Genomic DNA, 23,363 nt, shown 5'->3' on the forward strand with positions numbered 1-23,363 from the left:
ACGTTAGACGAGTTAGATAGTTTACACTACACAGTTTTGTTGAAACTTCATCCTCGTTTTCTGTTCCGTTCTTGTTCATCTGTGCTGATAGTGTTTTAGCTGTAGCGCAGGTAGGAGTTTAGCAAGTCCTACTTCTTCCCACTATCTCAAAGCTGTACCACTCTAAAAGACAGATAAAAATGTCCTCCATTTCAGTAGCCTGGTCCTTCACTATCAATACTAGTGAAAGCGCTTTTGTTTCTGTGGAAGATGTTCTTCATTAAATTGCAATTCTGCTTATGAAACCAGCATGCATGTGATGTCTCACTTTTCCCATATCGGGTTTTTTCATGCAGAAGCGTACAGATATTCCTTTATTCGTTATTATTTACTCTCACCCCAGTATCTGAAAGGTGAGGTCTCCTTCCTGGCACATGCTCGGTTGACGGTAATGCAGATTTTGTGTAATTTCATTAAAATTCCAGAAGGCCTGTATCTGTGGTATTTATGTTATCCTTATGTTAACTCATATGCAAGAAAGAGAAATTAAAAGTGGTAGGATGCCGCGATTGAGAGACGGGACACAGCTTGATGCAAGCAGAAAGTCGATTTATTGTGCGCAATCATTCGTTAATATATGCTTACATTAGCTACATGTTTTTAAGCAGAATGGTTCTTTTGTTCACACACTGTTCACACGGCTGTATCTAACCGGTAGCGATTCACGCTAGCAAACATATCTTATCTTGAAGGACACAGTTCTTAAGGCTTCTTTTGGCAGGGCGCCTGGAACTTGCTTATCTCAGTGTTGTAACATTTGTCAAGTTTCCCAAGGTTTATGGCCTACAAGTTCCACCACATCCCCGCTTGTTAATTGAGCAGTACTCGGGGCTCTGCTCCTCAGGCCCCATCCCACAGTAGGAGTCAGTGTGGCAGTTTCAAATATCAGTATTTACAAACTATCTCCATGGTGTGCAGATGTATGACAGCAGGGTTGCTTTTTATATATGGCCATTCATGCTTGACTGAGAAGTGATAATTAGCCATCAGTAAGTAAGTAATAAGTCACAGACCCCAACCATCCCTCGAATGTACCTGCATTGCAGCAAGTCAAGTTAAGCCACAAATAAACGTCCCATGATATCACTCCCTGGCTGTGGAGCGTGGACATGAAGCCAATATTAAACCTGGCCACAACTCAGACTTGGCTTCACATGATTTCTAGCACTCAGGGCTCAGATTACTCTGAGATGGCATTTGTATGTTTCTTGTTACTTCTGTAAAATTACTGAGAAAACATCAGGATTGCAAAATGCTTGTCACCTGAGTTTTAACTGTAGGAACACAGCTTCACAGTAAATGAAATGAGCAATGGATGGCATCTGTCAGATTTTATAGGTTATCTTGACAAACAGAAGTTTGCCTCTGAATCTTGGTGATTGGCCCTAAATATTTATAAAGTGAGTCTGCAATTGTATGACATTTATAATTAATGGAAAGTCATATTCTAGTTCTCAACAGATCTAACTGTAGAAGTTTGTCATAATAGGAAGCTGTTACCAATGGAAGTTAACCTTCCTTTTAGATTTATGCCAGCTAATTAAAAGTATTTTTATAAATTATAAATTGCACCTTAGCAGACGGCCAGCTTGCTTTCACAAAAGGTCAAGAAGGACTAAGGAAGAGTTCTGAGTCGTCTCTGATGGCTGTTGTTCCTTGGTCTACTTTTGTTTCCACATCTAATTCAACCAGTGATTTTGATGAATTCTAGTTTATAGGAAATATCTTTAAAATTCTAATAAAAAAATCACAACACTGCGTAATCTATTAGCCTCATAATTACCTTCATTATCTTCCTTTTTATGGGCTTGTTCCTGCAATCTCTTGAGGACCTTCCTGTGGTTCTGAGTACACTCAGTCTCCAGCAAAACTGCACTGGAATTTGTAGCGTTCCAACAACATGTATAGACACTCAGCACCCTGTTGAACTGAGCTCACTTTTTTTGGTTTGGAAACAGTTTTGTGGCTGTTCCAGTTGCTATTTCTGTGCTTGTCTTTGTAGCCAGCGAGATACTTGAACCTAATTTAGCAATTGTTCCAATGGTGGCTCATGGCAAAACAAAAATATTCACCTAAAATAAGCTGTGTATAAAAACTTTATAAAATAATGTGCTTATGTTACTGAAACATTTTACATTTCAGGATCAGTTAGGTGAATTGCTAATAGCACTGGAAGAGAAGTCAATGAAGATTGAAGAGTTTGTGAGTGATATTGAATCACTATTTAACTCTGTTGAGGTAAGTCCAGTGCTTTATCGCACTAGTTTTCTTTCACTGTACAAATGTATTTCTGGTTGCCTTGTTTTGTAGCATCATTGCTTCCACTAAACCAGGCTGTTTCTCTAGTCCTCAAACTGACCTCTCCTACTGGAAGGTATCAACTTCAGGGGAAGAAAAAGATTGCTTTTCTTGCACATTATTGCAAAGTGGAATATGCGACTGTCAAGCACTGGAGGAAAAAGTTCCTTCAACTTTGTTTATACTTTTAAAAATATCACACTGTTTGTGTCTTTATTTAGACTCCTGTGTGAAGCATCTAAATAAGTTGCCCAATGTCTTAACTTCTTAATGCCCAAGTCCTTAAGCCTTGAGGACTGTGTCAATTTCAGTTGAAAGTATCAATTTTTATCTGATTTGTAGTCAGACTTCCTTTCTCAATGCTTAACTATAGAAGTTTAATTTTAAACACTAACAGTAAAAAAAAAAAAATCTGCCATTGTTTTTACAGTATTTCTCTAGCATTATTTCTCCCAGATGAGCTTGCTTACAGAAATAAAGTTCTCTTATTCTCAGGATGCCAGAAGGAGTCTGGTGGATTGCTCATGTATGGGTAATTGAGAGTTTCTGTGTATTCATTAAATGTTGTAATTTTATTCTGCAAATCAATTTACATCTGTTTTTACATTGCAGGAAAACTGTAAGAAAAATGCAGATTTATTGGAAAAGCAGAATGAAGAGATGCTTAAGAAAATGGTAGCACAATATGATGAGAAATCAGAGAACTTTGAGGAAGTGAAGAAGATGAAAATGGAGTACCTGTATGAGCAGATGGTTAACTTCCAGCAAACTGTTGATTCAGCAAAGGAAACTTTGGAGACAACAGTAAAAGAAATGGAAGAGGTTGATGGATTTGTTTTCCTAAATGTAAGTAAAAATGGTTTTAATACTGTAGCTTTTATGATGCTAGTTAGGAAAGCACTTAGACAGTACCTAGGCTGAGAATGAGTTATTGACCTTCATATTTTTTTTAAGATAGCTAAATCATGCAAGCTTGGCTATTCCACTCTGAAGCTGCTAGATCATTTGCTTTTGTCATGTGAATGCTCAGAGAGAATTGCAAAGATGATTCATAGGATGAAAACATGCCTTATGCCATTGCAGTGGTTTTGTTTTGTGAAGAGAATGCTAAGCGGCACTTCGATAATTTATCTAGAATTAACTGTCCATTGAGAAGGAAGAAATGTTACCATAAAAGGTACTTCACTGTATGAAAAATAAAGGTGAAACAAGAAAGTGTAATTGAAAATTACGTAAACTGGAAGCAGAGTTGTTGAGTTGTGGGTTTTTTGTTGGTGGTTGTTTTTTTTTTCTTCAAATGAGCAGACACAGACAGTAGTTATGCACTCAAATTACTGAGCCTGTGATAAAAGTTTACTGCTGAAAAACAGGGAGTGGCTGTGTGATGCTCAGTTGCTGGCTGGGATTAAACCACGGCAATGGTCTAGATTTAGGAATGTGCATGAGGTCCGTGTCTGTAATGGTCTTTTCTGGATGTAAAAAACACTTGCAAATCTGCGTGACGTGGGTTACCTAGCTCATACAGTCGGCGGTTGTAAGCTGGTGTCAGAGGGTCTTGCCAGATAATCATTAACAGCCTGGGTCCTCCAAGATTGCTCTTGTGCTGCAAGACTTGTCCGTAAGTGAGCTGTAGCACTTCCTCCTTTATAGAAGTGTATCAGCAGTCTTGAAGGGGATGGGATTTCTGGGACAATAACCTTGTACCATTACGAAATTAACATGTAGTTTGGACATTGCAAAGAAACTATCCCGGGCTGCAAGAAACAAAAAGTTAAAATTACTGTCTAAAGACTGATCATTCATGCAAAATAAAACAGCCTTCCAAATACAAGCTTCCAGCCTGTATGCCAGCAGTTATGGAAATGGTGGAGCAGTATTTGGCTTTCTCCCCCGCTCCAAGCTGTGCAATGTCTTAGTATCCTGTAACAAAGTGAATGCCATGGGAGATTGGCTATTTTGGGATGGATGAGAAATATATCATATTTTTCTGAACTTTGTGAGGTGCTGTCAGAAAGATAAATTTGTAATCTGAAATTCTTTTGTGGAGTGGGAAAATTATTATATTCCCTGTCCCTTTCTGTTCACGACAAAGGACAGGAACTTTTCTGTCCATGAGTCAGGAAATGTTAACTGAATATTCAGGGACCATGGGAGAAATTCTTACTCCGTGAGTACAAATCTCACACAAGTTCTAGTAACTAGAAGTTATAAAGGAGATTTCAGCCAGGATTTGGATTTAAGTGTTCTTGTTGTGCAAGTGATTTCTTTCTGTAAAAGCCTTGGTTTACGAAAATATTTCACTGTGCTCTGGTCTTTAAACCTGGATATTGAATACTGACCCCTCAGGAGTTTAAAACCAGATTTGTTCTCTGATAGCCTGCTGAGCCAGAGCTCTGAACTGGAATATTCCTAAGGAACCAAATTCTCTGCTGGTGTGAATGAGCAGCATCCCAGACAACGTCAAGTCACGCTGTGTGTATCTTATGTCTGTGGAGAGTAGCAAGGCTGTCATATGAGTGGCTCTTCAGCATTTTAAGGGTTTTGAAAACTGTTAATACATTTCTTCTTTTTCTTCCTTTAGTCATCTAAAGAACTGAATAAAAGGTATATGAAGTGGGGGTTAAGTGCACTGTAGTGAGTACTAGGCCTAGCATGCTGAATGCTTTGTTTAGTATTTGCAAGCTTTGCAAACACACTGCTAATATTCATAGCTACCTTCATAAACCACGCAAATAATGAAATTAAGAGAAGAAGTTTTATACTGGTTGCTGTAACTGACTGGTTTTGAAGTGTTTTGTGTGTGTTCTGTAGCACATCAGTTAAACAAGTAGCATTTTAAAATGTCAGCTAGATTTTAAATCTCTACACAGACATTTTTAAACAAATGTTCCTTGTAGTTATCATTATACACACATATATTAAAAAAACATTTTGACCATGCTTCCATCTCTTAGACATCACTGGTACGTTCTTTTTTCACTACTCTTGTTCTGTATTACCTGGTGTCTGAAAGGTTATAATGCAAAGTGTCGCTCACATGGCTGGGGTTGTTGGGCTATATTTCTAAACACAATTCCTGAAAAAAAGATGAGCTTAAGTAGTTTTCAACAGCTTACCAGGAGACTATGGGCTGATGTTTTCCCATGCCTCTTCATCAGCACCCTCTGGTTCAGGATGTGTCAGAGGGATGTGTTCAATTATAAGCCCGTATTCCCCCAATAAATTTTCCAATGTGAACTACAAATATTCAGACAGGCTGGGTTCTGGCTGCTCCTACACAAGCCCCCAAACCTGTTCTGCCCGCCCCACCACCACTGACTTTGCCCAAAGGGCCTGGGCATTGCGTGGTGCGTATCAGACGTGGCCTTGTCAGTGCTGCCACAGCCGTCACAGCGATGCATGTGCTGACGTGGACTGGGCTAAAACAATGACATGAGGGTTCCAGTTTGCAGTCAAACTACAACCTCAGGAGAATCGTCTGAAGAGAATGTGCCCAACACCCCTTCATGGTTCCCGTTAACCTGCAGAATTAGGACTATCCATTTGGACTTCCTCATTCTAAGTCAAAATGTGAGAGTCTGGCCGCATATCCACGTGTAGTTTATTGCATAAAAATAGAGCAGGTATAATGTGACAAAACAATTTTCCAAGGTTTTCTGTATACTTGGTCTGTATTTGTTAACTTACACACTAATTTTAAAGTTTATTCTGTTTTGTGCATGGGTTTGCTTATTACTTTGGGAATACTGGACTTGCTAAAAAAGTTAAGAACAAGTCTATATAACAATGCATGTTTTTTTTAAAGAATGTATATTTTATATTTGTTGTGCTTTGCTAAGATTATGCATAATTAACTACTCTGGTCCCTTAAAAAAAGAAGAGGAGAAACGTAAATTTCAGTTGCCTTGAAAAAAAAAATCTTTCATTTCCTTGAAGCTGCTTCTGCCTCAGAGTTAAAAATATGTTGGGTTTTTTTCCTATAATGAACTCAGCAAACATGGGCTAATTAAGTGGAATCCATCTTCCTTCTCTTTTTCTTTTTATTTTTCTTTTCACTTGCCACAAGCAGCTGCTTTACATTACGTCTCTGGAGTCAGCTGCTGTGGTTTAGCTGTAAGGTTTGTAACCTTTAAAGGCACTGCCTTAGTAAGTCCAAACCCCTGTGCTCTTGGGAGTCTAGCTGTGAACTTCAAATCCTCACGTTCTCACAGGTCAAGTGTATACATACAATGTGCACCCTCTCTGCACTCCTGGTCTGAAATCACAGTATGCTCTAAATGTTCAAAACCAGTAAAACAGCTTCTCCTTGCATGTTGTCCTCAAGTTCATGGGAAATATTTGGAGAAGTGTACATTGCATGGTCTTTTCTTCTGGCCTTTGGAAACTATGTGATGCCACAAGGGATCTTTACAGCTATGTGTTTTCTTCCAAATAGGTTACTTTCTGCAATGGATACTACTCTCTCTTTAGAAAAGGTGCCCAGTGCTTTTTCACTGTTTGAGCACTATGTGGACAGCCCAGGACAAAGCAACCAGCACTCTTTAAAACATGTGGCTGGTAAGCATCTCCGAATATCATCTTTAAAAAAGCTAACACTTTGGCAGTGCTTTAGAAATTTTGTGATGCTAAAAACAGAATCTATTTGAGAAGTATAAATTTGCAAACCATGTAATTAGCAGAGTTGAATTTTAAATGAAGTCTAATTGTGCACAAGTGTTTGGCTTATAGTAGGACATGAAGATGAGCAACCGAGGAAAATGCTAAAGTGGGGAATTCTTGCACCATTTAAGATATCTGTACCTCAGACTAGCAGAAGTTCTCTATCTGTAAATCTCCCAGGGCTAAAGAAATTGCTGATCCCTTGCAGGCAGGGACAGAAGAGGCAAAGGGTCTCCTGAGCTCTGCATCCAAGAGGGGCAGCCCCACTATGGCTGGCGGGGGGAAGAGACCAGGGGGCTGGCAGACACCTGAAGTCCCTGGGCTTGTGCCAAGTGAATGGAGGTACCTGAAACCCTCATGGGTAATGAAAGGAAAGTGGTTAACTGTAGCTGGAGACAGCCTCTGCTTCAGAGGGCAATGGTGAAAATTGCACATGATAAAAGGGCTTATTCATCTCTATCTGATATTTCACATTCTGTAAGTAGCCTGCCTGTGTGGGCTTTCTGCTCTGCCTGTACTTACACCTATAGAAATTACTTGGGTCTGCACCGCTGTCAGCAAAGAGTTTGTCAGCATCAATTTGGGGATTCGTTTTCATCATAATGGGGTCTCACTCCAGTGCTTCTTTCTCAACAGAAGGTTTGTTCTGGGAACTTGCATTTTACTGTCATGCTTTGTGACCTCCTGTTCACCATACATGCACCACCACCATTGTAGCCACTCTCTGGCTTTTCAAGCAATGCCTCTTTCTTGCGTGTTTGGTCCCTGAGCACTGGAAGGAGAGCAACGATTTCCCTAAGGTGCTTTGTCTCCTGGCTGGATTTTCAGATGCCTAATGAGACATTGGAGAAGTGGCGTGCTAGTGTATATAGTCCAGTGTCTGTTAATATCTGAGTACACTCAGCAGTGTCACTGTGGGGAGATTGTCTCTCTCCTCCACACCACTACTTTTACTAGACCTAGAGGAACTGATTATCTCTGAGACCTTAACTTCCTTGTCAGATTTGTATGAATTTGCCTGTGGCATTCAAAGCTCAGGTGAGATTGGACAGGTACTTGTGCAGGCAGCATTTTATCTTAGCCTCACTTCTTTAGGAAGTCAGATAAAAAGATCTTTTTTGTAACCCACTCTCAGCCAGACTTAACTTAGTGGGGTAAATGTGCTATGTGACTTGGTTTAGTTCCTAAACTCCCTCTTGCAGTCCCATGGATGCAACCATTCTTTCCTTCTGGGCTGCTACCTACCGGCAAGGTCATCCAGGAGGACAGACCCATTTTGCCATGCTGTATTTGCCTTTCCCACAAGTCACTGCAACATGTTTTTTTTTCCCAAACTGCTGAGATCCACTTTTCAGTTTGGATTGCATTAGCTACTGCTTTTGCTGGACACCAAATGGCTCCAGATCAGTATGCTTTGACAAACTGGAAATGAATGACTATCCACTAGAAAGCAACTTTCAAAGCTCCTTATCCTTTATACTTTCTTCTTTTTCCCTTTCTAAAATACCCGGTTTTCAATCTTCACTTCCATTACCAAGTATTTCAGTTGCTATTGTGATTTTTACTTTGGTGAACAGTAGACAAAACATTTTTTTTTTTTTTCAAGATTACACCCTTCCTGAAGGAAAATGAGGTAAGTGCCTCACGAAACTTTATATGGATTTGAACACCTTGAATACATCATTTGTCACACACTGGAGGCAAATGTCAAACAGTCTCAGAAATTTTTTTGACTGAAGCCATTTGATGAAATAAATGTGAATTTGCCATGTTTCTCCAATCCTCATATTTTTCCTTCAGAAAATATAGTCTTTTACTGAACAATATCATAGAACTTTATTTTCACTACCTCAGATAAATCTTTCCTTCAAAATACTTTCCCTTTCCAAATTTTCCATATCCACTAATCAAAAGCCTTTTTCCATCAAATTTCCCCTTCTTTCATGTAAGTCAGCCCATTAACAAGTGCGTAAGCATAAAAACCACTTGCAGCATGCCATTGAGCATACAGGAACTCAGGCTGTGCCACAAGAAGAGTGGGTAAAATTTAAAAACTTAAAAACTGTTATTTCCAAAGCCTGCCATGAGTCCTGCTCTTTTATAACAGAAGGCAAGGACTTTTGCTGATCGTAACAAAAAGTCCATTAAAGTCACAGAGCAATGTAGCTGCTCTCCTTCTTCAAGTCCACAAAGCCAAGGAAATGTTATTCCTCATTACATTGGGAAGGGGTAAGTATCCATAAAATATTTGGGATTATTATTTTTTTTTCCTGGGGGCTGTGGAGATTAGGTAGGATGAAGAAGCAGCTTTCTTACGCCACAACACTTCAATGAAAACTGAATGATGAGACAATGTCACGCTTTTCTGTTGAAAAATATGATTTAGTCAAACTTGTGGTACACATATCTCATTTACTTGACTAAAATTCCTTTTTAAAAGGGACCAGCACTTTGATAACACATAAATGTTCTGTTTCTGAAGTGTTCAACTTCTTGCTTTGAAATTGCTTCCTTTAAAAAGTTAGTTTCATATTATGCAACGGGAAATTAGAAATCAGATGTTTCTCAATGTTAACAAACTAAATTCTGATCTACAACTTTTTTTTTTCCCCTAAGTTTCATTCATTAAGTTAGCTTCTGTTCAGTTTTGGCTTAATAATAAATCTTGCAGTTGTGGGGTTTCTGTGATCATAAATAGCAGTTTCTAGGCAACTTCACAGGAAAAAAAACACCCTTTTTCCTACTGGGTCCACTGAAAGGAAGTCTTTTCCTAAAGATGATCAGTTTTTAAATTGACCAACTCTAGATGCAGTCAAAAGACAAAATGCAGATTGTTTTTAGCAATGAGAAGGATAATTTTTTTTTCAATGGGAAGCAGATGGAATCCTACTGTACTGGTAGCTCTCTGTATAAATCATAAGGAAACAGCCAGCATCTGCATTTGCCTTGTTCATGCCACTGGGGATCATAATTTCTGTGAAGATAACTGAAAAAAAGCAAAAGCTTTCTGCTGAGATTCTAAGAGAATTCACGCAATATGGAAATTTACTGGGTGAAGAAATAGAACCATGTATTTTCATTCCCTGCAATCACTTTAACAATGAACATCTTTGGGGGCTTTTTGCTTCTTTCTTTTCCCTCCCTCTCTTTTAATCCATAATCATAGAGGGGAACAATATCTCATCAGGGATGGATCTGTGTCGATCAGGGGACGAAGTTTATATGAAATTTGAGGAACCTTGGAGGTCTTTGAAAGCACTGTTTGTGAAAGATGCTCCTGGTTGTCCCATGAGGTTCAGGTGCTTTGGCAGAACTTGGGTTCACCTGCACACTAAGTATCCTCTGTTCACTGGGTCTGTGGGGAAAATGACAATGCCAGGCAGGAGCACGTGGTAGTGCACCTGCAGTAGGAGTCCACTCTGGGCAGAGCTGCAGGGAGCCTCCTGCTCCCCAGGCCATTAGTGCGTGAGCTCTGAGCCTTCCTTTACCTAAAGCACATCCTTGCTGCTGTCAGTCTCAGTGGATTTGACACAGTGCATGAATCCCTTTCTGGTGTAGAAGGTCCTTTCCCCTGCCCACCTTTCTGGGATCAGCTACATATGTCTGTCTCTGGAGGAGGACATATGTTTCTTCTTCTGCAAACTCCATCTCCCCATCAGTGAGCTGTCCCATGCTGTTTGCTACAAAGAAGTGTTTTCAGTCTTTGCTTTCATGAGCATGCTCTTCATAGGGTGTCCTCTCCTTTGGTGACTGTGCTGCAAGGCAAGGTCAGGTAATGGAGAAGGTGATCACCCAAAGGAGCCTGTGTTAGGCTCCAGGGTCTTTGGCCTTTCTGAGGAGACGGTGTGAAGTTATGAGGAATGTCTTAGCGTTTCATCAGCACACATGCATCAAAGTGGAACAGAAAGCTGGAGAGCTCTCCTTGTGACTAAAGGGAGCAGGTCTCCTGGGGAAAGGAGAGATTGGCTGGAGTTGAGTTTGTCCAGGATTGTCTCAGTTCTGGGAGCCTCCCTGCTGAAAAAAGCAGCCATACCATGACTCATCTGATGGTCCTGCACCATAGAAAAGGAACTCAAGAGCTGGGCAGGGTGTGTGCACACAATTTGCACTGGGTTCAGGTGGTCCCAGTACTAGGACTGGATCTTATTTTGTCCAGACTGTGAGGGAAATGGACTGGTTACAATGTTGAGCAATTAACTTGCCTGTTCCTAGTTTAGGAGGACCTATTGCTCTAAAACTGCACCAGTATTATCCATATTTCATGTACTTGCTCTACTTGTTCATGGAAATAAGCAATGTGAGTGAAAATAAGCAACCAGGTTGCTTCACAAACCTGTAGGTAATTTGGCTGGATATACAGGAGTGTGAGTAATGACAGGAGACTTTCCTCTCAGTCCCGCAGACACCGACTGTCATACCTCAGGAACCAAATTCTGCCACCAGCACCTCCATTGCTGTTTACTGGGCTGTAAATGATGGGGATGCCATTGACTGCTTCCAGGTCTACTGTATGGAGGAGCTGCAAGCCAGCAAAGATGCTGTGGGTGCGTAAGATCTTTCCTTCCTGAGCGGAGGACTCCTTTCGGCTCTGGTCTGGGGTCAGCACAGGGGAGGCCAAACTGCAGGGGAGGGCCCAGGATGCAGAAAGAAGAGGGGCTGTGAAGACATCTTGCATAGGACTAAGGATGGGTAAGAGTGGAGGAGAGTGTGAGGTATACGCTGTTTATTCTTCTCCCCTTTGTCCCCCTAAATGCAAGATGTTTGCAGAGCAGCAGCAACATCCCTGTTGAGGTGCCCTTTCATGAAGTAGGTTGACCTTCAGAGAGGATGTGTCCATGCTGCCCCATGAATACTCATGGGGACTGCAAACAGAGCTTCCAAAGAGATGGGTTTCATTAGGTTTTTTAGGGCCCTGCATGTACTTTGGAAATGTGTCCTGACAAAAAAAAAATAACAGGAAAAGATAATGAGTATTTCCACATGTAGACAAAGATTTTTTTTCAAAATTACATTAAAAGATTTTAAATGTTAAATATGAAGTTGAGAAAAGGGATTGAAATGCTCGTACATTAAGACACTCAGACTGATCATAAAGTCATTTAAGCAACTGGTCTCTGTATGTGTGCGTGTTTGTATGTGGGTACATCTGTGTGTGTGTGTGTGTATGCTAAAGGATACTAAGAGCTTTTTATAACAGCTAATTATATTTATTAATATTATTATATTATTATATATAATTATTATATAACATTGTATAATAATATATAATTTTATATATTAGATATTTATTAATAATATAATAATATTATTTATAACAGCTCAGGGCTATAAAGTGCACTATGAGAAATTTTTACGTTACAGAGCGGTGAAACCAGGGTTGACAGCTGCTGATTGTATGTCGCAAACTTGCAGCCCGGTCCTCAGTAGGACTGAGGGCCATAATCTCTTGTTGCCATCAATGGGGCTTGAGTGCATTCAACTCAAGGGCACGTCAGAAACTTCGTATCAAAACTGAGTCAGGGTAAAATATGGAGATCTTGGCTAGTAACCCTTTCTGGATTTTTTTAATTGACTGGTTTTTACATGTTAGTTGTGGGGTGCAATAGTAGGCCCTACCAGTGCAACACGAGTGTGATGTCCTGTGCACGTGTGTGTTCCTCCTAGCTTTGGTGGAAGAGTACAGAGTGACGGTGAAGGAGAGCCACTGCATCTTGGAGGACCTGGAGCCAGATCACTGCTACAGTGTGTGGGTCATGGCTGTGAATGGCACAGGCTGTAGCTTACCCAGTGAAAAAGCCATTTTTAAAACAGGTATGTACATATTTTGATATTATAGTATTAGTTTGTCATTTGATTACTATAAGCTTCAGGTCCTTGGACCAATTCTAGTCTATGGTACTACTGAAACAGAAGAAACTACTTCATTTAGCCCATCTGGCAGATAGCAGGCAACTCACGGTCGTTTCCCTTTAGCAGAGAGATAGCTACATAATTGCTCCTGGGAGGAAACTTGAAGGCATTCAGATTCGAAGATGTTTCCAGGCCTCGTGACTGGGCCATTGGGACATCACGTGACAAATTTCTCTTCTGTGTGCACTGCAATGCTCTGGGGCAGCTCTGGGAAAGCCACACAGCTGCTCCCTGCTGCTCCTGGGGCTCTTCTCCTTTGGAAAACGAGGCGATGGCGGCATTTTTTGCCTCTCTGCCATCCTCCCAAATACATCTACATTGCATTGATTTAAATAATTAACTTTTCAGGAGAAGGCCTGCTTTACTGAAGTTACACACTGTGTCTAGCTCAGTGGGACACAATTCTCAGGTGTGGCTGAGAGGCTCTGCTGCTGTTTAAGTGCTATAAATTAAGATGAGTAGTTAGATGAGTATTGTTTATGAGCTTCATTTGACTGCTTAATTTTTCTGAGCTTTAATTTCTTTAGTAATTTGTATTGACAAAACTAATGCTTCTTGAATTATAAGCAAGGTGAAGCATCTTGTGTTTGAGGCTCTCTTGCCAGACAATTTTTTTAGTGCTACAGTGTAAAAACAATCATTCCGTTCTTGTAGTCACAAAATACAGACAAGGGTAGTTAACAATTTCATAAAGAAATAACTCTGTACAACACTAAGTGTACTTTTGAAATCACTTGGCAGCAACCATGGCTTCAAGCCTTTTTCTTAATCCACTAGACTTCAAATTTGTTGATAATTTTCCTTGATATTCGATTTGCTATTCATAATTTTAGCAAAGATGATTTTCCAGAGAATTCAAAGTAGAAATTCAAATTTTATGCCCTCAACGATTTGTGAGCATGGTGCGGAAGTCCTACAAAATAGTAATGAATTAATGTTAGCTAATAAATCGTAATTTTAAAAGGTGTTCTCACCTCTCTGAAGCTGTTGCTTTTAAGAACTGTCTTTACCTTTTGACATCAGGCTCACCATTCTTTTTTCCAAAACTGAAGCCTTCTGAAGAATTTAATTTCATCGAGTCTTTGATGCCTTCCTTTGGCCTGTTTCTTTAGGTAAACAAATAAACAGATCAAATAAGGGTTCATTAAACACCTTCACTCAAGCTGAGGCGAACTCCCACTGGAGTGCACTGAGCCCCAGATGAACTTCTGGGGACACTGCTGAGCACTGACTGATGCAAAACTGCTGCATCCTCTTATCATCAGAGGTGGAAAAAGGAACATCAGTAATGGAAACCAGTTCTTCAGTGAAAGCCCACCTACTTTGACATAAAGCTAGAATAATTTGATTCTTCAAGCAGCCGAATGAACTCAGAAGCAAGAATTTAGAGAGTTTATCTTTAGTCATTCAGATTAAAAGTTGGCACATACAAGAAAATAATTTGGTAGCATATGCAGTTATGGGAACATACACATTAATAGTGGATCAAAGCTGTGCTTCTCCAGGTGCTGGGAACCCCCACAAGGTTTCCTTGTTGGGAGTGCAGCCATGGAGGTGGCAATGGGCCTGGGGAGCTGTGTGTGCTGCTGCTGCTGCAGCATCCCCCCAGCACCTTCCATCTCCTGTTCCTCCACCTCCCAAACTCACAGCCTGTCCTCCCCTCCCCGGGGGAACATGCTGTTTCCAAGCAGTATTTTCTGTGAGGGAATGATGCTGAAGGCAGCAAGTATCCCTCTACCCCTCTCCCTCTCTGTCTGTCTTAAACTGATCTCCAGATGAAGGCTCTTTGCAATCCTAAAGACATAGGAGTGAATGCAACTTCTTCTGTTGTTCAAAAGCTGTGTGATTTTCACCCTCTATCTGAGGGAGAGAGTAAGAACGTACCCTTTTTGGGTCTTATAATATCACTTATATGAGGTCTGGAATATTAGCCAGAAATCAGATATATATTCTAACAGTTAATTTGTTAAAAAAATCTCAGAAACACAGTAACAACTTTTTCTGCTATGCTGACTCCATCTACTCTTTAGAGAGATAATTTTAAATAAAGGAAAAAATTCTTGATGTCTTATGACATACTATTTCACATACATAAATGTGGGTATGTGTGTCAGTTGCTGAATGCAGGTATTAGGGAATTAAGCTATTAATTTTTCATTCTTTAGAAAGAGATGCATTTAAAAACAGAAAATAATCAAATAAGTCAGAAGAAAATTAAGGAATTATTGCTAAGGGAGCTACACAGATGTATTACCAGATGACAATCTATCCCACAGATACTTCTTCTGCTGAATACCTAGATTAGCTGTTCCTGCAGTAAAACATGAAGTACCTCTTAACCTGAACTGCTGACCTCCTGATTTTCACTAAACCAGGAAATCAATATGTACTTGTGGGTGTTTTTCTTTCCTTTTCTACTAATAAAAAATTATTTTTCTTACAAAACTGAGTGCCTCTGGAATGCCAGTTGCAGTTCTGTAAGATTATCTTGTCCTAAAATTGTCCAATTTCCACTTTTGTCTTAGGCCTCCTATTTGGAACCCGATGTCTTTAAAAGCAAAATAATTTTCTATTATTTTTCTATTATTGTATATTATAATATAATATATATTACACGTATATAACACATATATATATTACATATATTATACAAAATATACATATAATATATATAATATGTAATATTATATTATTTCTGTATTTTTTTAATTACTAACCTTTCATTTAAGGGTTGGTATTAAGACTGCCTGTAAGTTTCAACAACAGGTTGTGAGGTTTGTTTATGTTACTATTCCCTGGAAAGGGAAAGAGCAAGTTAATACTACTAATCCATTTTCAGCCTATGATGTTGGATGTGCAATTTCACACAATAGCTTTTGATTGCTTGCATTCAGTGCACTATATTACATTCAGTTTTCTGTCTTGCAGTTGGGCCCATAGTTCTTAAACTGAAGCTCTAAAAAAGAGAAATTACAGGGCCAAATTTTAGCATTACAAAAATAAACAGGGCACAATTAAGCAGAAAGTCAGCATCTTCCCATCAATTCTGCAGCAGCACATTTGTTTCTGGTGCAGTTCATGCAAGGACTGCTGAGGACAGGATTGAGGTGATGCGGGCAGAGCTGTAGGCAGTACTGCCCTGGTGTGCACCTCCTTGAAGACTGGCAGAAATGAGGAAAGGCATAAAAATCTACATGGGCATTCTAAGAATGTGCAGAAATGCACAAATATTCACAGTGACTTTCCCAGTGTTTTTTTTTTTTTCCCCATAAAGTAGCCCTCTGCCTCTGAAACATAAAACAAGCAAAAGATCATTGCTGGATGGGCAAAACTAACTGTCCTGTGGGGTTTTGGGGAGGTGACTGTTCCGTTCCCTCATGAGCATCCCCCACCAGCTGCTGACGGCCTCCTTGCAGTACAGCTAACATGTCCCTGTGTTCCCAGCGCCCGCTGTCCCCACCATCAAGGCCGAGGACTGCATGGTGTGTTGGGACACGGCCACCATCCGCTGGTGCACTGGCTCGTCATTGGTGGAGTCCTTCACCCTGGAGTACTGCCGACAGCACTCGCCAGAAGGAGAGGGTCTCAGGTCAGTGCTGTGGTCACAAGTGCCACTTGGTCAGATTAGGCAGCCGCTAATGAGTGTCCCCCAGACTGTGTGTTGTTATGCAAGAGATTATTCTGCCTTCAGCCGCGCAAGGAAGAAATCTGCTTCTGCATGCTGAGGAACTTACAGGACGGACACTAATCTATGAGATTAGGCTGAGACATGAAAATGCTTCCTTTTTATTCTGCTTAACTGGGCAATCCCTTTCATTTCGGGTCAAAACCCTTGAGGTGTTGTGCTGTCTGCAATCAAACAGAGGTTGCAGGGCTGTGCTGGCTAGGGAAGCAATCACTGCCCCATGGCTTTGTGGCCCCAGGCAGGGCAGTGGAGGGCAGCTGAGCTCCGTGGGAAGGAGCAGGATGGAGAAGCCCAGCCCAGATTGCCCTCTGCTTTGTGGTGAACAAGATAGGAGCCAGCATGGGGCATAGCGAGGGTGATAGGGGTGTCCTGGTAATGTTGGTGACGCATCTGCACTGTCTGGATGTGTGGGCAAAGCACATCTGAGCCCAGCACTGCCCAGCTCTGCAGGCACACCACAGGGGTCAAGGAGCAGCTGAAAGAGCGGCTTTGACACTGGGGATGCTGTCTGCTTATGCCAGACCCTCTCTGCTTTCCTCTACACTAAGTCTGTGCTGCATAGAGGAGAGAGCGGGGGGGAAGGGGACACACACACACGTAGGCACCACTTGAGCCATGAAACCAGGCACTCTGTTGAAGTGCAGAGAAAATTATGAGGTGCTCTCTATGTCCTTTGGGCCTGGGTTTTTTTTTGTTTGTTTGTTGTTTTTTTAAAAACAATGACAACAATGTTCCAGCGAAATACAGTTGCAGAGGTCTGAGAAGCTTTGGGAGGTGGTAGGTGACTTGCCGTACGGAACCCTGTGGAAGAGCCTCAGCCCAGCTGAGTTTGTCTGTCTTCACCTCCTGGGCAGCCTGGTTAGGGTCTTCACCAGGGGGGTGGTTCACATGGACTTCATGGAGATGTGGCAGAGAGGGAAGAACTCCGCTACGTGCAGTCAAAATTAGTTGAGTAATGGGTTCACAGGTTTCTAGTAGACAAGTACAACAGCGAAATTGTGCGTGCCTTGCTCTTCAAAAAAGTAGGCTAAAATTCGAAATAAAAACATTCTGCACGGTTGAAAGACCTTTTTTTCCATTCAGTACCAGTATGCTATGTTAATGCAATCAAGGAGAGGTCTTGCCCAGCTCTCCTGCATCTCAGAGGGCAGCCATGACCTGTTCTGTTTCATACATATTTCATGAGGCCATCAGGTCCCTGTCAACCTGCCAAAGTCACTGTTGGTCAGTGATAACGTAGTTGCTGCCAAAACCTGTGCTGTGTGTTTACTCTTGAGTTTCTTTGCTGTTAACTGGCATTGCCTCTTTTTCTCAAAACTGAACCAGAAACTGTGCTGGTTTCTGTAATCTGTAAGTGAGGTGTCGATAACACTAAGCAGTTTGCTTGTGTGGTGGTAACTGTGGCAAAAAGCTGCCAGAAGTGACCTATTCCCTTTCTCAACTTAGCTTGTGGAAAATCTAACATATTTATAATTATACTCTCCCATTTGACTTTTTGACCTCCCTGTGGGAAGAAGCTGGCCTTTTACTGTGACAAGTGTGAAAAATTCCCACAGGACAAAATAATGAATTTTCTCAGAATTGCTGTAGTTTAAACTTCTGTGTCTGTAGAAGGGCTCTGACCTCTTTTTACAGTGTCAAAGACTATCCTTTACCACTTATTTTCCCTCAAAGCAATGCCCCCCTTTCCTTTTCCAAAAGCAGTCCCTTGAGATTAACCTTGAAAGCTTCTATAATGGGACATGATGTTTCAGTGATGGAGAAATATATATTTTTAAGATTTCTATTCAACTTTTTGCATAAAGCCAAGGAAAAAAAGAGCCTCCTGGCACATGGAGCATACTGCCTGTATTGATCCCATCCAAGGCCCCCAAAGTGCTAGTTAGGACTAGAAATCAATTCCTTATGTAGCTGATACAGTGAGAAGCTGCCTTCTGGAAGTATCTTAGGGATCTTAGAGCTCAAATGTTGGGTACATATATCAGGTGGAATAAAACTTGTCTGGAGCATTTGGACCTGGAAACGTAGTTTCTTCTGGTTGCTTTCCTTGAAAGCTTGAGTTTGTCCTTCACAGGTTTCCTGAGCAACGCTCATCTTGGGAACCATGCAAATGTGGAGCCCTTTGACAGACAGCCTGTGCCTCTCATGCTTACAGTGGCCCCATAGTTGAGTGATTTCCCAGTCCCTGGGTGGGAGTTCAAACACAGTTTTCAGCAACCCTGCAAAGTTCATACAACTGCTGCTGGGGGCACAGCAGGAAAACAAAGGTGGGGGAAGGATATCCAAAGCAAGTCCTGGAGAAAGAGGCATGGTCCCATCCCACAAGGATGCTTTTGCACATGTCATTCTGGGAGCTCATCCAAGGCAAGGGACACCACCAAGGAAGCAGGCAGGGACAAATGCCCCCATTGAACAGCCAGAGATGTGTGTGGAGCCTCTGGTCTGGGTTGCCCCTCCATAGCTTTGGCATGTCACAGAATCACAGGTTGGTTGAGGTGGCAGGGTCCTCTGGAGGTCATCTGGTCCAAATCCCTGCTCAAGCAGGGCCACCTAGAGCCAGATGCCCAGGTGGCTTTTGAATATCTCCAAAGAAGTCCTTGGAGCAGTCCTGGAGCAGTCCCAGCTCTCCAGGGAGAGAATTTGAAAAATGTCTGGAAATAAATCCTCATTAAAAGTTTCCTTCTGAATACCATAAGAAAAAAAAAAAAAAGAAATCTATATTTTCCCCTTTGGGTTCTCTCTCCTTGCCAGCTTGCCACCTGAGGGACATGGTTTCATATAAAACCATCTTAAATCTCCTGCAACAATGAATCCCTGGCCTGCTGCTGTGGTTTTAAAGCTCCTTCCTGGGCCGATTCTGTTTCCAGAATCTTTATGAGGCTTTGAAATGCTTCTTTCAGTTTCCAGAGCTCTGCTATTTTCTTACTGTTCAGCTTCTTTGTGTTGAGAAGTCAATGGAGCTGTGGGTGGAAGATGGAAAACTGCGAGAAATGTAGTCCAGGGATTAGGTGTGTGGGCTGTTATGGAAACCATGTATCACATCATGAGAAATCTGTAAGACTCAGGGAGGCAGAAATTAGTACAGTATGCAGTGAGTTCATAAAAGTGGAAGTGGCTGAGTGTCATCCCTTCTGCCTATGCAAGACGGGCACTGATAGCAACCGAAATTCTCTATCTACCCATAGAGGAAGTCTAATGCTGGAAAAGAGGGAGCAAGCCTCCCTCCTGTTGTGTTGCCCTCATGACTGTCCTGCCAGCTCAGAAAATAACGTGTGGAATACAGGGAATCTTCATCCCCCTGTGCCGTGCTGGGCTTGCCATCTGAGATAGCAGTGAGGACCATTGCTAGTGGTGCTTCTATGATCTAACCCCAAGACAACCAGAGCTGGGACAGGGGAGAGGAAAGGAAGCATGTGGCACAGCTGGGAGCAAACGCAGAGCTATTGTTCTTTATTTTTAGCTTCAAGAGCTTTTTTACACCCATGGTACAACCCTTCTGTGTGCTTCTACACATATCTTCAGAAACTTGCCTGCTTTCAGCTCTCATTTCACATCGATGGTAGCAGCACAGGTCGGGAGGTGCTGTTTCGGTGGGAATTTGGGGGTGGAGATGAAAATTACAGCACAGAGGGCGTTCTGAATCACTGCGATGTGTATCATTTGCTGGGTTCATGCCATATTAAAAATTATCCTGTAGCCGTTTCCTTGAAATAAAAGAGGAAGGTGATGAGAGAAACATGCATCAAAACACAGCATTAGATTTCCCTAAACCCAGGAAAATCACAACTTTAACAGACAACTGCTACTGTAATATCCCTTGTCAATTTAAAGGCGAGGAAACCTGTAACTTCTTTCTGTTCTGCTTTGAATATTCTGTACCTGAAATTTGGAGACTGGATTTTGAGACTTAAAGATTCCTCTTATAAAGAGAGGCATTAAGACAAGATAAGTAAAATATTTAACTTTTAAAATATTTCTTGAACTTCTATGCACTGAATTTTATATCATGATACCAAGACATTGTGGGGACAGTGCAAATATGATAACATTCAGGCTAAAGACTATGATGCCTCATGCTTTGATAATAATATTACTACATTTCCAATCATCTATAAAATGGGCAGGTGTATTTAAAGGAGAAAATAGCTGACATAAAAAATGTTGTAGGTGGATTTCTCTTTCTTTCAGGATCAAAATTACATGGTTCAATGTTTTAGGTGAGCTTGAGGAAGGTCTAGCTGCAATGGGGCTTACAAGAACTTGGAAATGAAACCGGCTTTCCCCCAGCACAGTCAGGATGCATTTTCTCTTCCCTTCTCCTATGCATAACCTGTATGCTGTAAGCTAAGCAGTAATTGTACCTTCTCCTCATCCTTTTTTTTTCGTCACTGATTGCAAGGGTCAGCTTGAAGCATGACAAACTACAATGATTGCTGGGGACCCCTCAGTATTTACTTTCCCCTTTCACTGTATCCTCTAAACAGAAAGAGAGGCGATAGCAAGATCTATTTCTTCCTTGCACGCAGCCTCTTGTGAGCTTGGAGCTGGCTCAGAGTGTTGCAAATGAAATTCCTTCTTGTTGGCATATTCTGTTTTATTAGTTGGCAGCAGGGGGACTGTTTTTTAAGCCTTAATCGTAGATAAAATTGATGAGTTCTTACTCTTAGGCAGCTTAAAGCTGGCTAAAATAGATTATCAAGCAGAGAATGCCATTCGAAAGTCTGATCACTGTTTTACTGACCAGATCTGCTTGAAATCCAGATTTTTCTTTCTCACTTTTACAACTGAAAAGAGGCATGCTATTGCTCTCAGATTTAAACATGCAATCAAATTCTGATTTGGACAACTTCAGATTTTAAAGACGCCCAAGTCTGAACTTTGATGGCTGACACTATTCTGCAATTGGCTGGACCCAAACCCTTTCTGGAATACACAGGCTCTAGGATTCAGACTCCAGGTCTACTCACTACACCAGAATGTACCTGTCTACTTGGATTTAGAAACAGTTTCGTGTTTTATTAACTAGCCATTATCTAAATAGCACATAGTGAAAAAAACCCTTAATTTCTTTGGAAGGACACTGATTTACATGGCTTTTTCCAGAAGACAGAAGAGCGAGCCATGTAGAGGGCATCACTGTGCTTAAGACACGTTAATCTACCTGTTGCCACAAACAGCTTCTGATGAAGTTTAGTGTGTCCTCCCTTCCTCTCACTTGTAACTGTTGGCTCAAAACTTCTTTCCAGTGGTCTGTGCTTTAGATTCACACCAAAAATGTCAGGATGGTGCATTTAAGGAACAGATTGGGTGAGACTTGTCTAGGAAGCATGGAAAAATTTCTTCATATCTCAGGTTCCCACTTCTTTTCCCATGCCTCTGTTTTCATCCTCGTTTTCCTTTCTCTCACTTCTTTTGTATTTGCCTCCTCGCCCCGTTCCCACCCTGTATTTTTTCTCCAACTCGTCTTTCTTTTTTCTCTCATCCCCTATGCTCAAATGAACCTTCTTCCTGTTTTAAGTCTAAAGATCTCAGGTTCTCATCAGGCAACTCATCAAGTTGCACCTCTTCCCTGAACTTTTCAGTAAGAACCAATCAGCCTGCTGAACTTGTAGTGCCTTGCTGAAGTGCTCTTGTGGTTGGGGCTTTGGTTAGTCTTGAGGGTGAAGCAAACCATACAATTGCTACCATGTTTGGGCGACCCACTTCTGTTTACTGTATTAATGTGACACAACATTAATGCAACACATTCTCTAAAGGCAGCATGGCTCCAAACTCTCTGAAATCCTTTCAAATTGAAAAAAAAAAAAATCACAGGAGCAACCGGTGTTTTTTCTTAATGCTTTCAATTGCTTTTAATGACAGCTGTCAATACAAAATATCTTTTACAAACTAGTAAGGATCATGCACCAGTCTTTCCCCAGGATGCCACTCTCCTAGATGCAGAGCTCTATGTGGTGTTTGCAGGAATTTGGTGTGTGTATTTGGGCTGTGGGATTTTACCTTTATGTGATTGATAAATGCAGCAGGGACAGGCATGTGAAAAATCCTGATGGATGAGCGCGGATTATTCCTCAGATTATACTGCTCTCTGGTGGGACATATGTGGAAAAACAGTCACTACAAATTAATAGCAATGATCTGATCTGACTGCTGATTTTCCCACCCTAACCTCCTCTGGGGTGACAGTAATTAGTGCTGGGAAAGGTAATTTGTTTAATTTAGCTTCCCATAGAGGCATTACCTGAAGGAGGGATACCATCCTGGGCTCCACTCTCACACCTGAGGTGGAAGAAAAAGCTCTCCAAAGGCACGTCTCCTGCTCATGAATTTGCTGGAGAGCAGAGCAAGACTCCTGTGTTCAACCCTTTCTCACACTACTGAGGTTATCATCTTTCTGCGCGGAGAACAGGGAGGTTATCTCAAAAGACCCGCATTACACTTGAAAATTTAAATGCTTACCTTGAAGATTCCCTTAAGCATTTCTGGGAGGAAATGATCTAATTTATACAGATAAACAGTCTTTACCTGCAGACATACAGTGCGGTGGATAAATACTGTCTGGCTTTGCTGTTATCATACGAGGCAAAAATGAGGAAAATCAGGATTCAGTGTATGAGAATTTGTTAAGTCAATCTTTCATACTCCTGACAATACAGAAAATAAAACTGGCATCTTTCTTGCCATCCAAAGTACTTTCACTGGCACTTCAAAGTGCCTGTGAAGCAGATTGAGTGGGTGCTGACTCTCGCTTTCCTGCAGCGTGTCAAGACAT

General features: G+C 41.3%; 1 protein-coding gene across 1 annotated transcript in view; it reads left to right on the forward strand.

The window, feature by feature from the left end:
- The window catches only part of CMYA5 (cardiomyopathy associated 5), a 51,591-nt gene that overhangs the window by 20,110 nt on the left and 8,118 nt on the right, over window positions 1–23,363 (forward strand). Inside the window, exons 3-9 of the mRNA XM_082497232.1 lie at window positions 2,182–2,277; window positions 2,950–3,183; window positions 4,919–4,941; window positions 6,773–6,894; window positions 11,391–11,540; window positions 12,661–12,807; window positions 16,351–16,495. Of these exons, the coding sequence (XP_082353358.1) occupies window positions 2,182–2,277; window positions 2,950–3,183; window positions 4,919–4,941; window positions 6,773–6,894; window positions 11,391–11,540; window positions 12,661–12,807; window positions 16,351–16,495 (917 nt within the window). The remainder of the gene's footprint in view (window positions 1–2,181; window positions 2,278–2,949; window positions 3,184–4,918; window positions 4,942–6,772; window positions 6,895–11,390; window positions 11,541–12,660; window positions 12,808–16,350; window positions 16,496–23,363) is intronic.

The sequence above is a fragment of the Vanellus vanellus genome, assembly GCF_965231255.1.
Source record: "Vanellus vanellus genome assembly, chromosome: Z".
In the NCBI taxonomy this organism is placed as follows: domain Eukaryota; kingdom Metazoa; phylum Chordata; class Aves; order Charadriiformes; family Charadriidae; genus Vanellus; species Vanellus vanellus.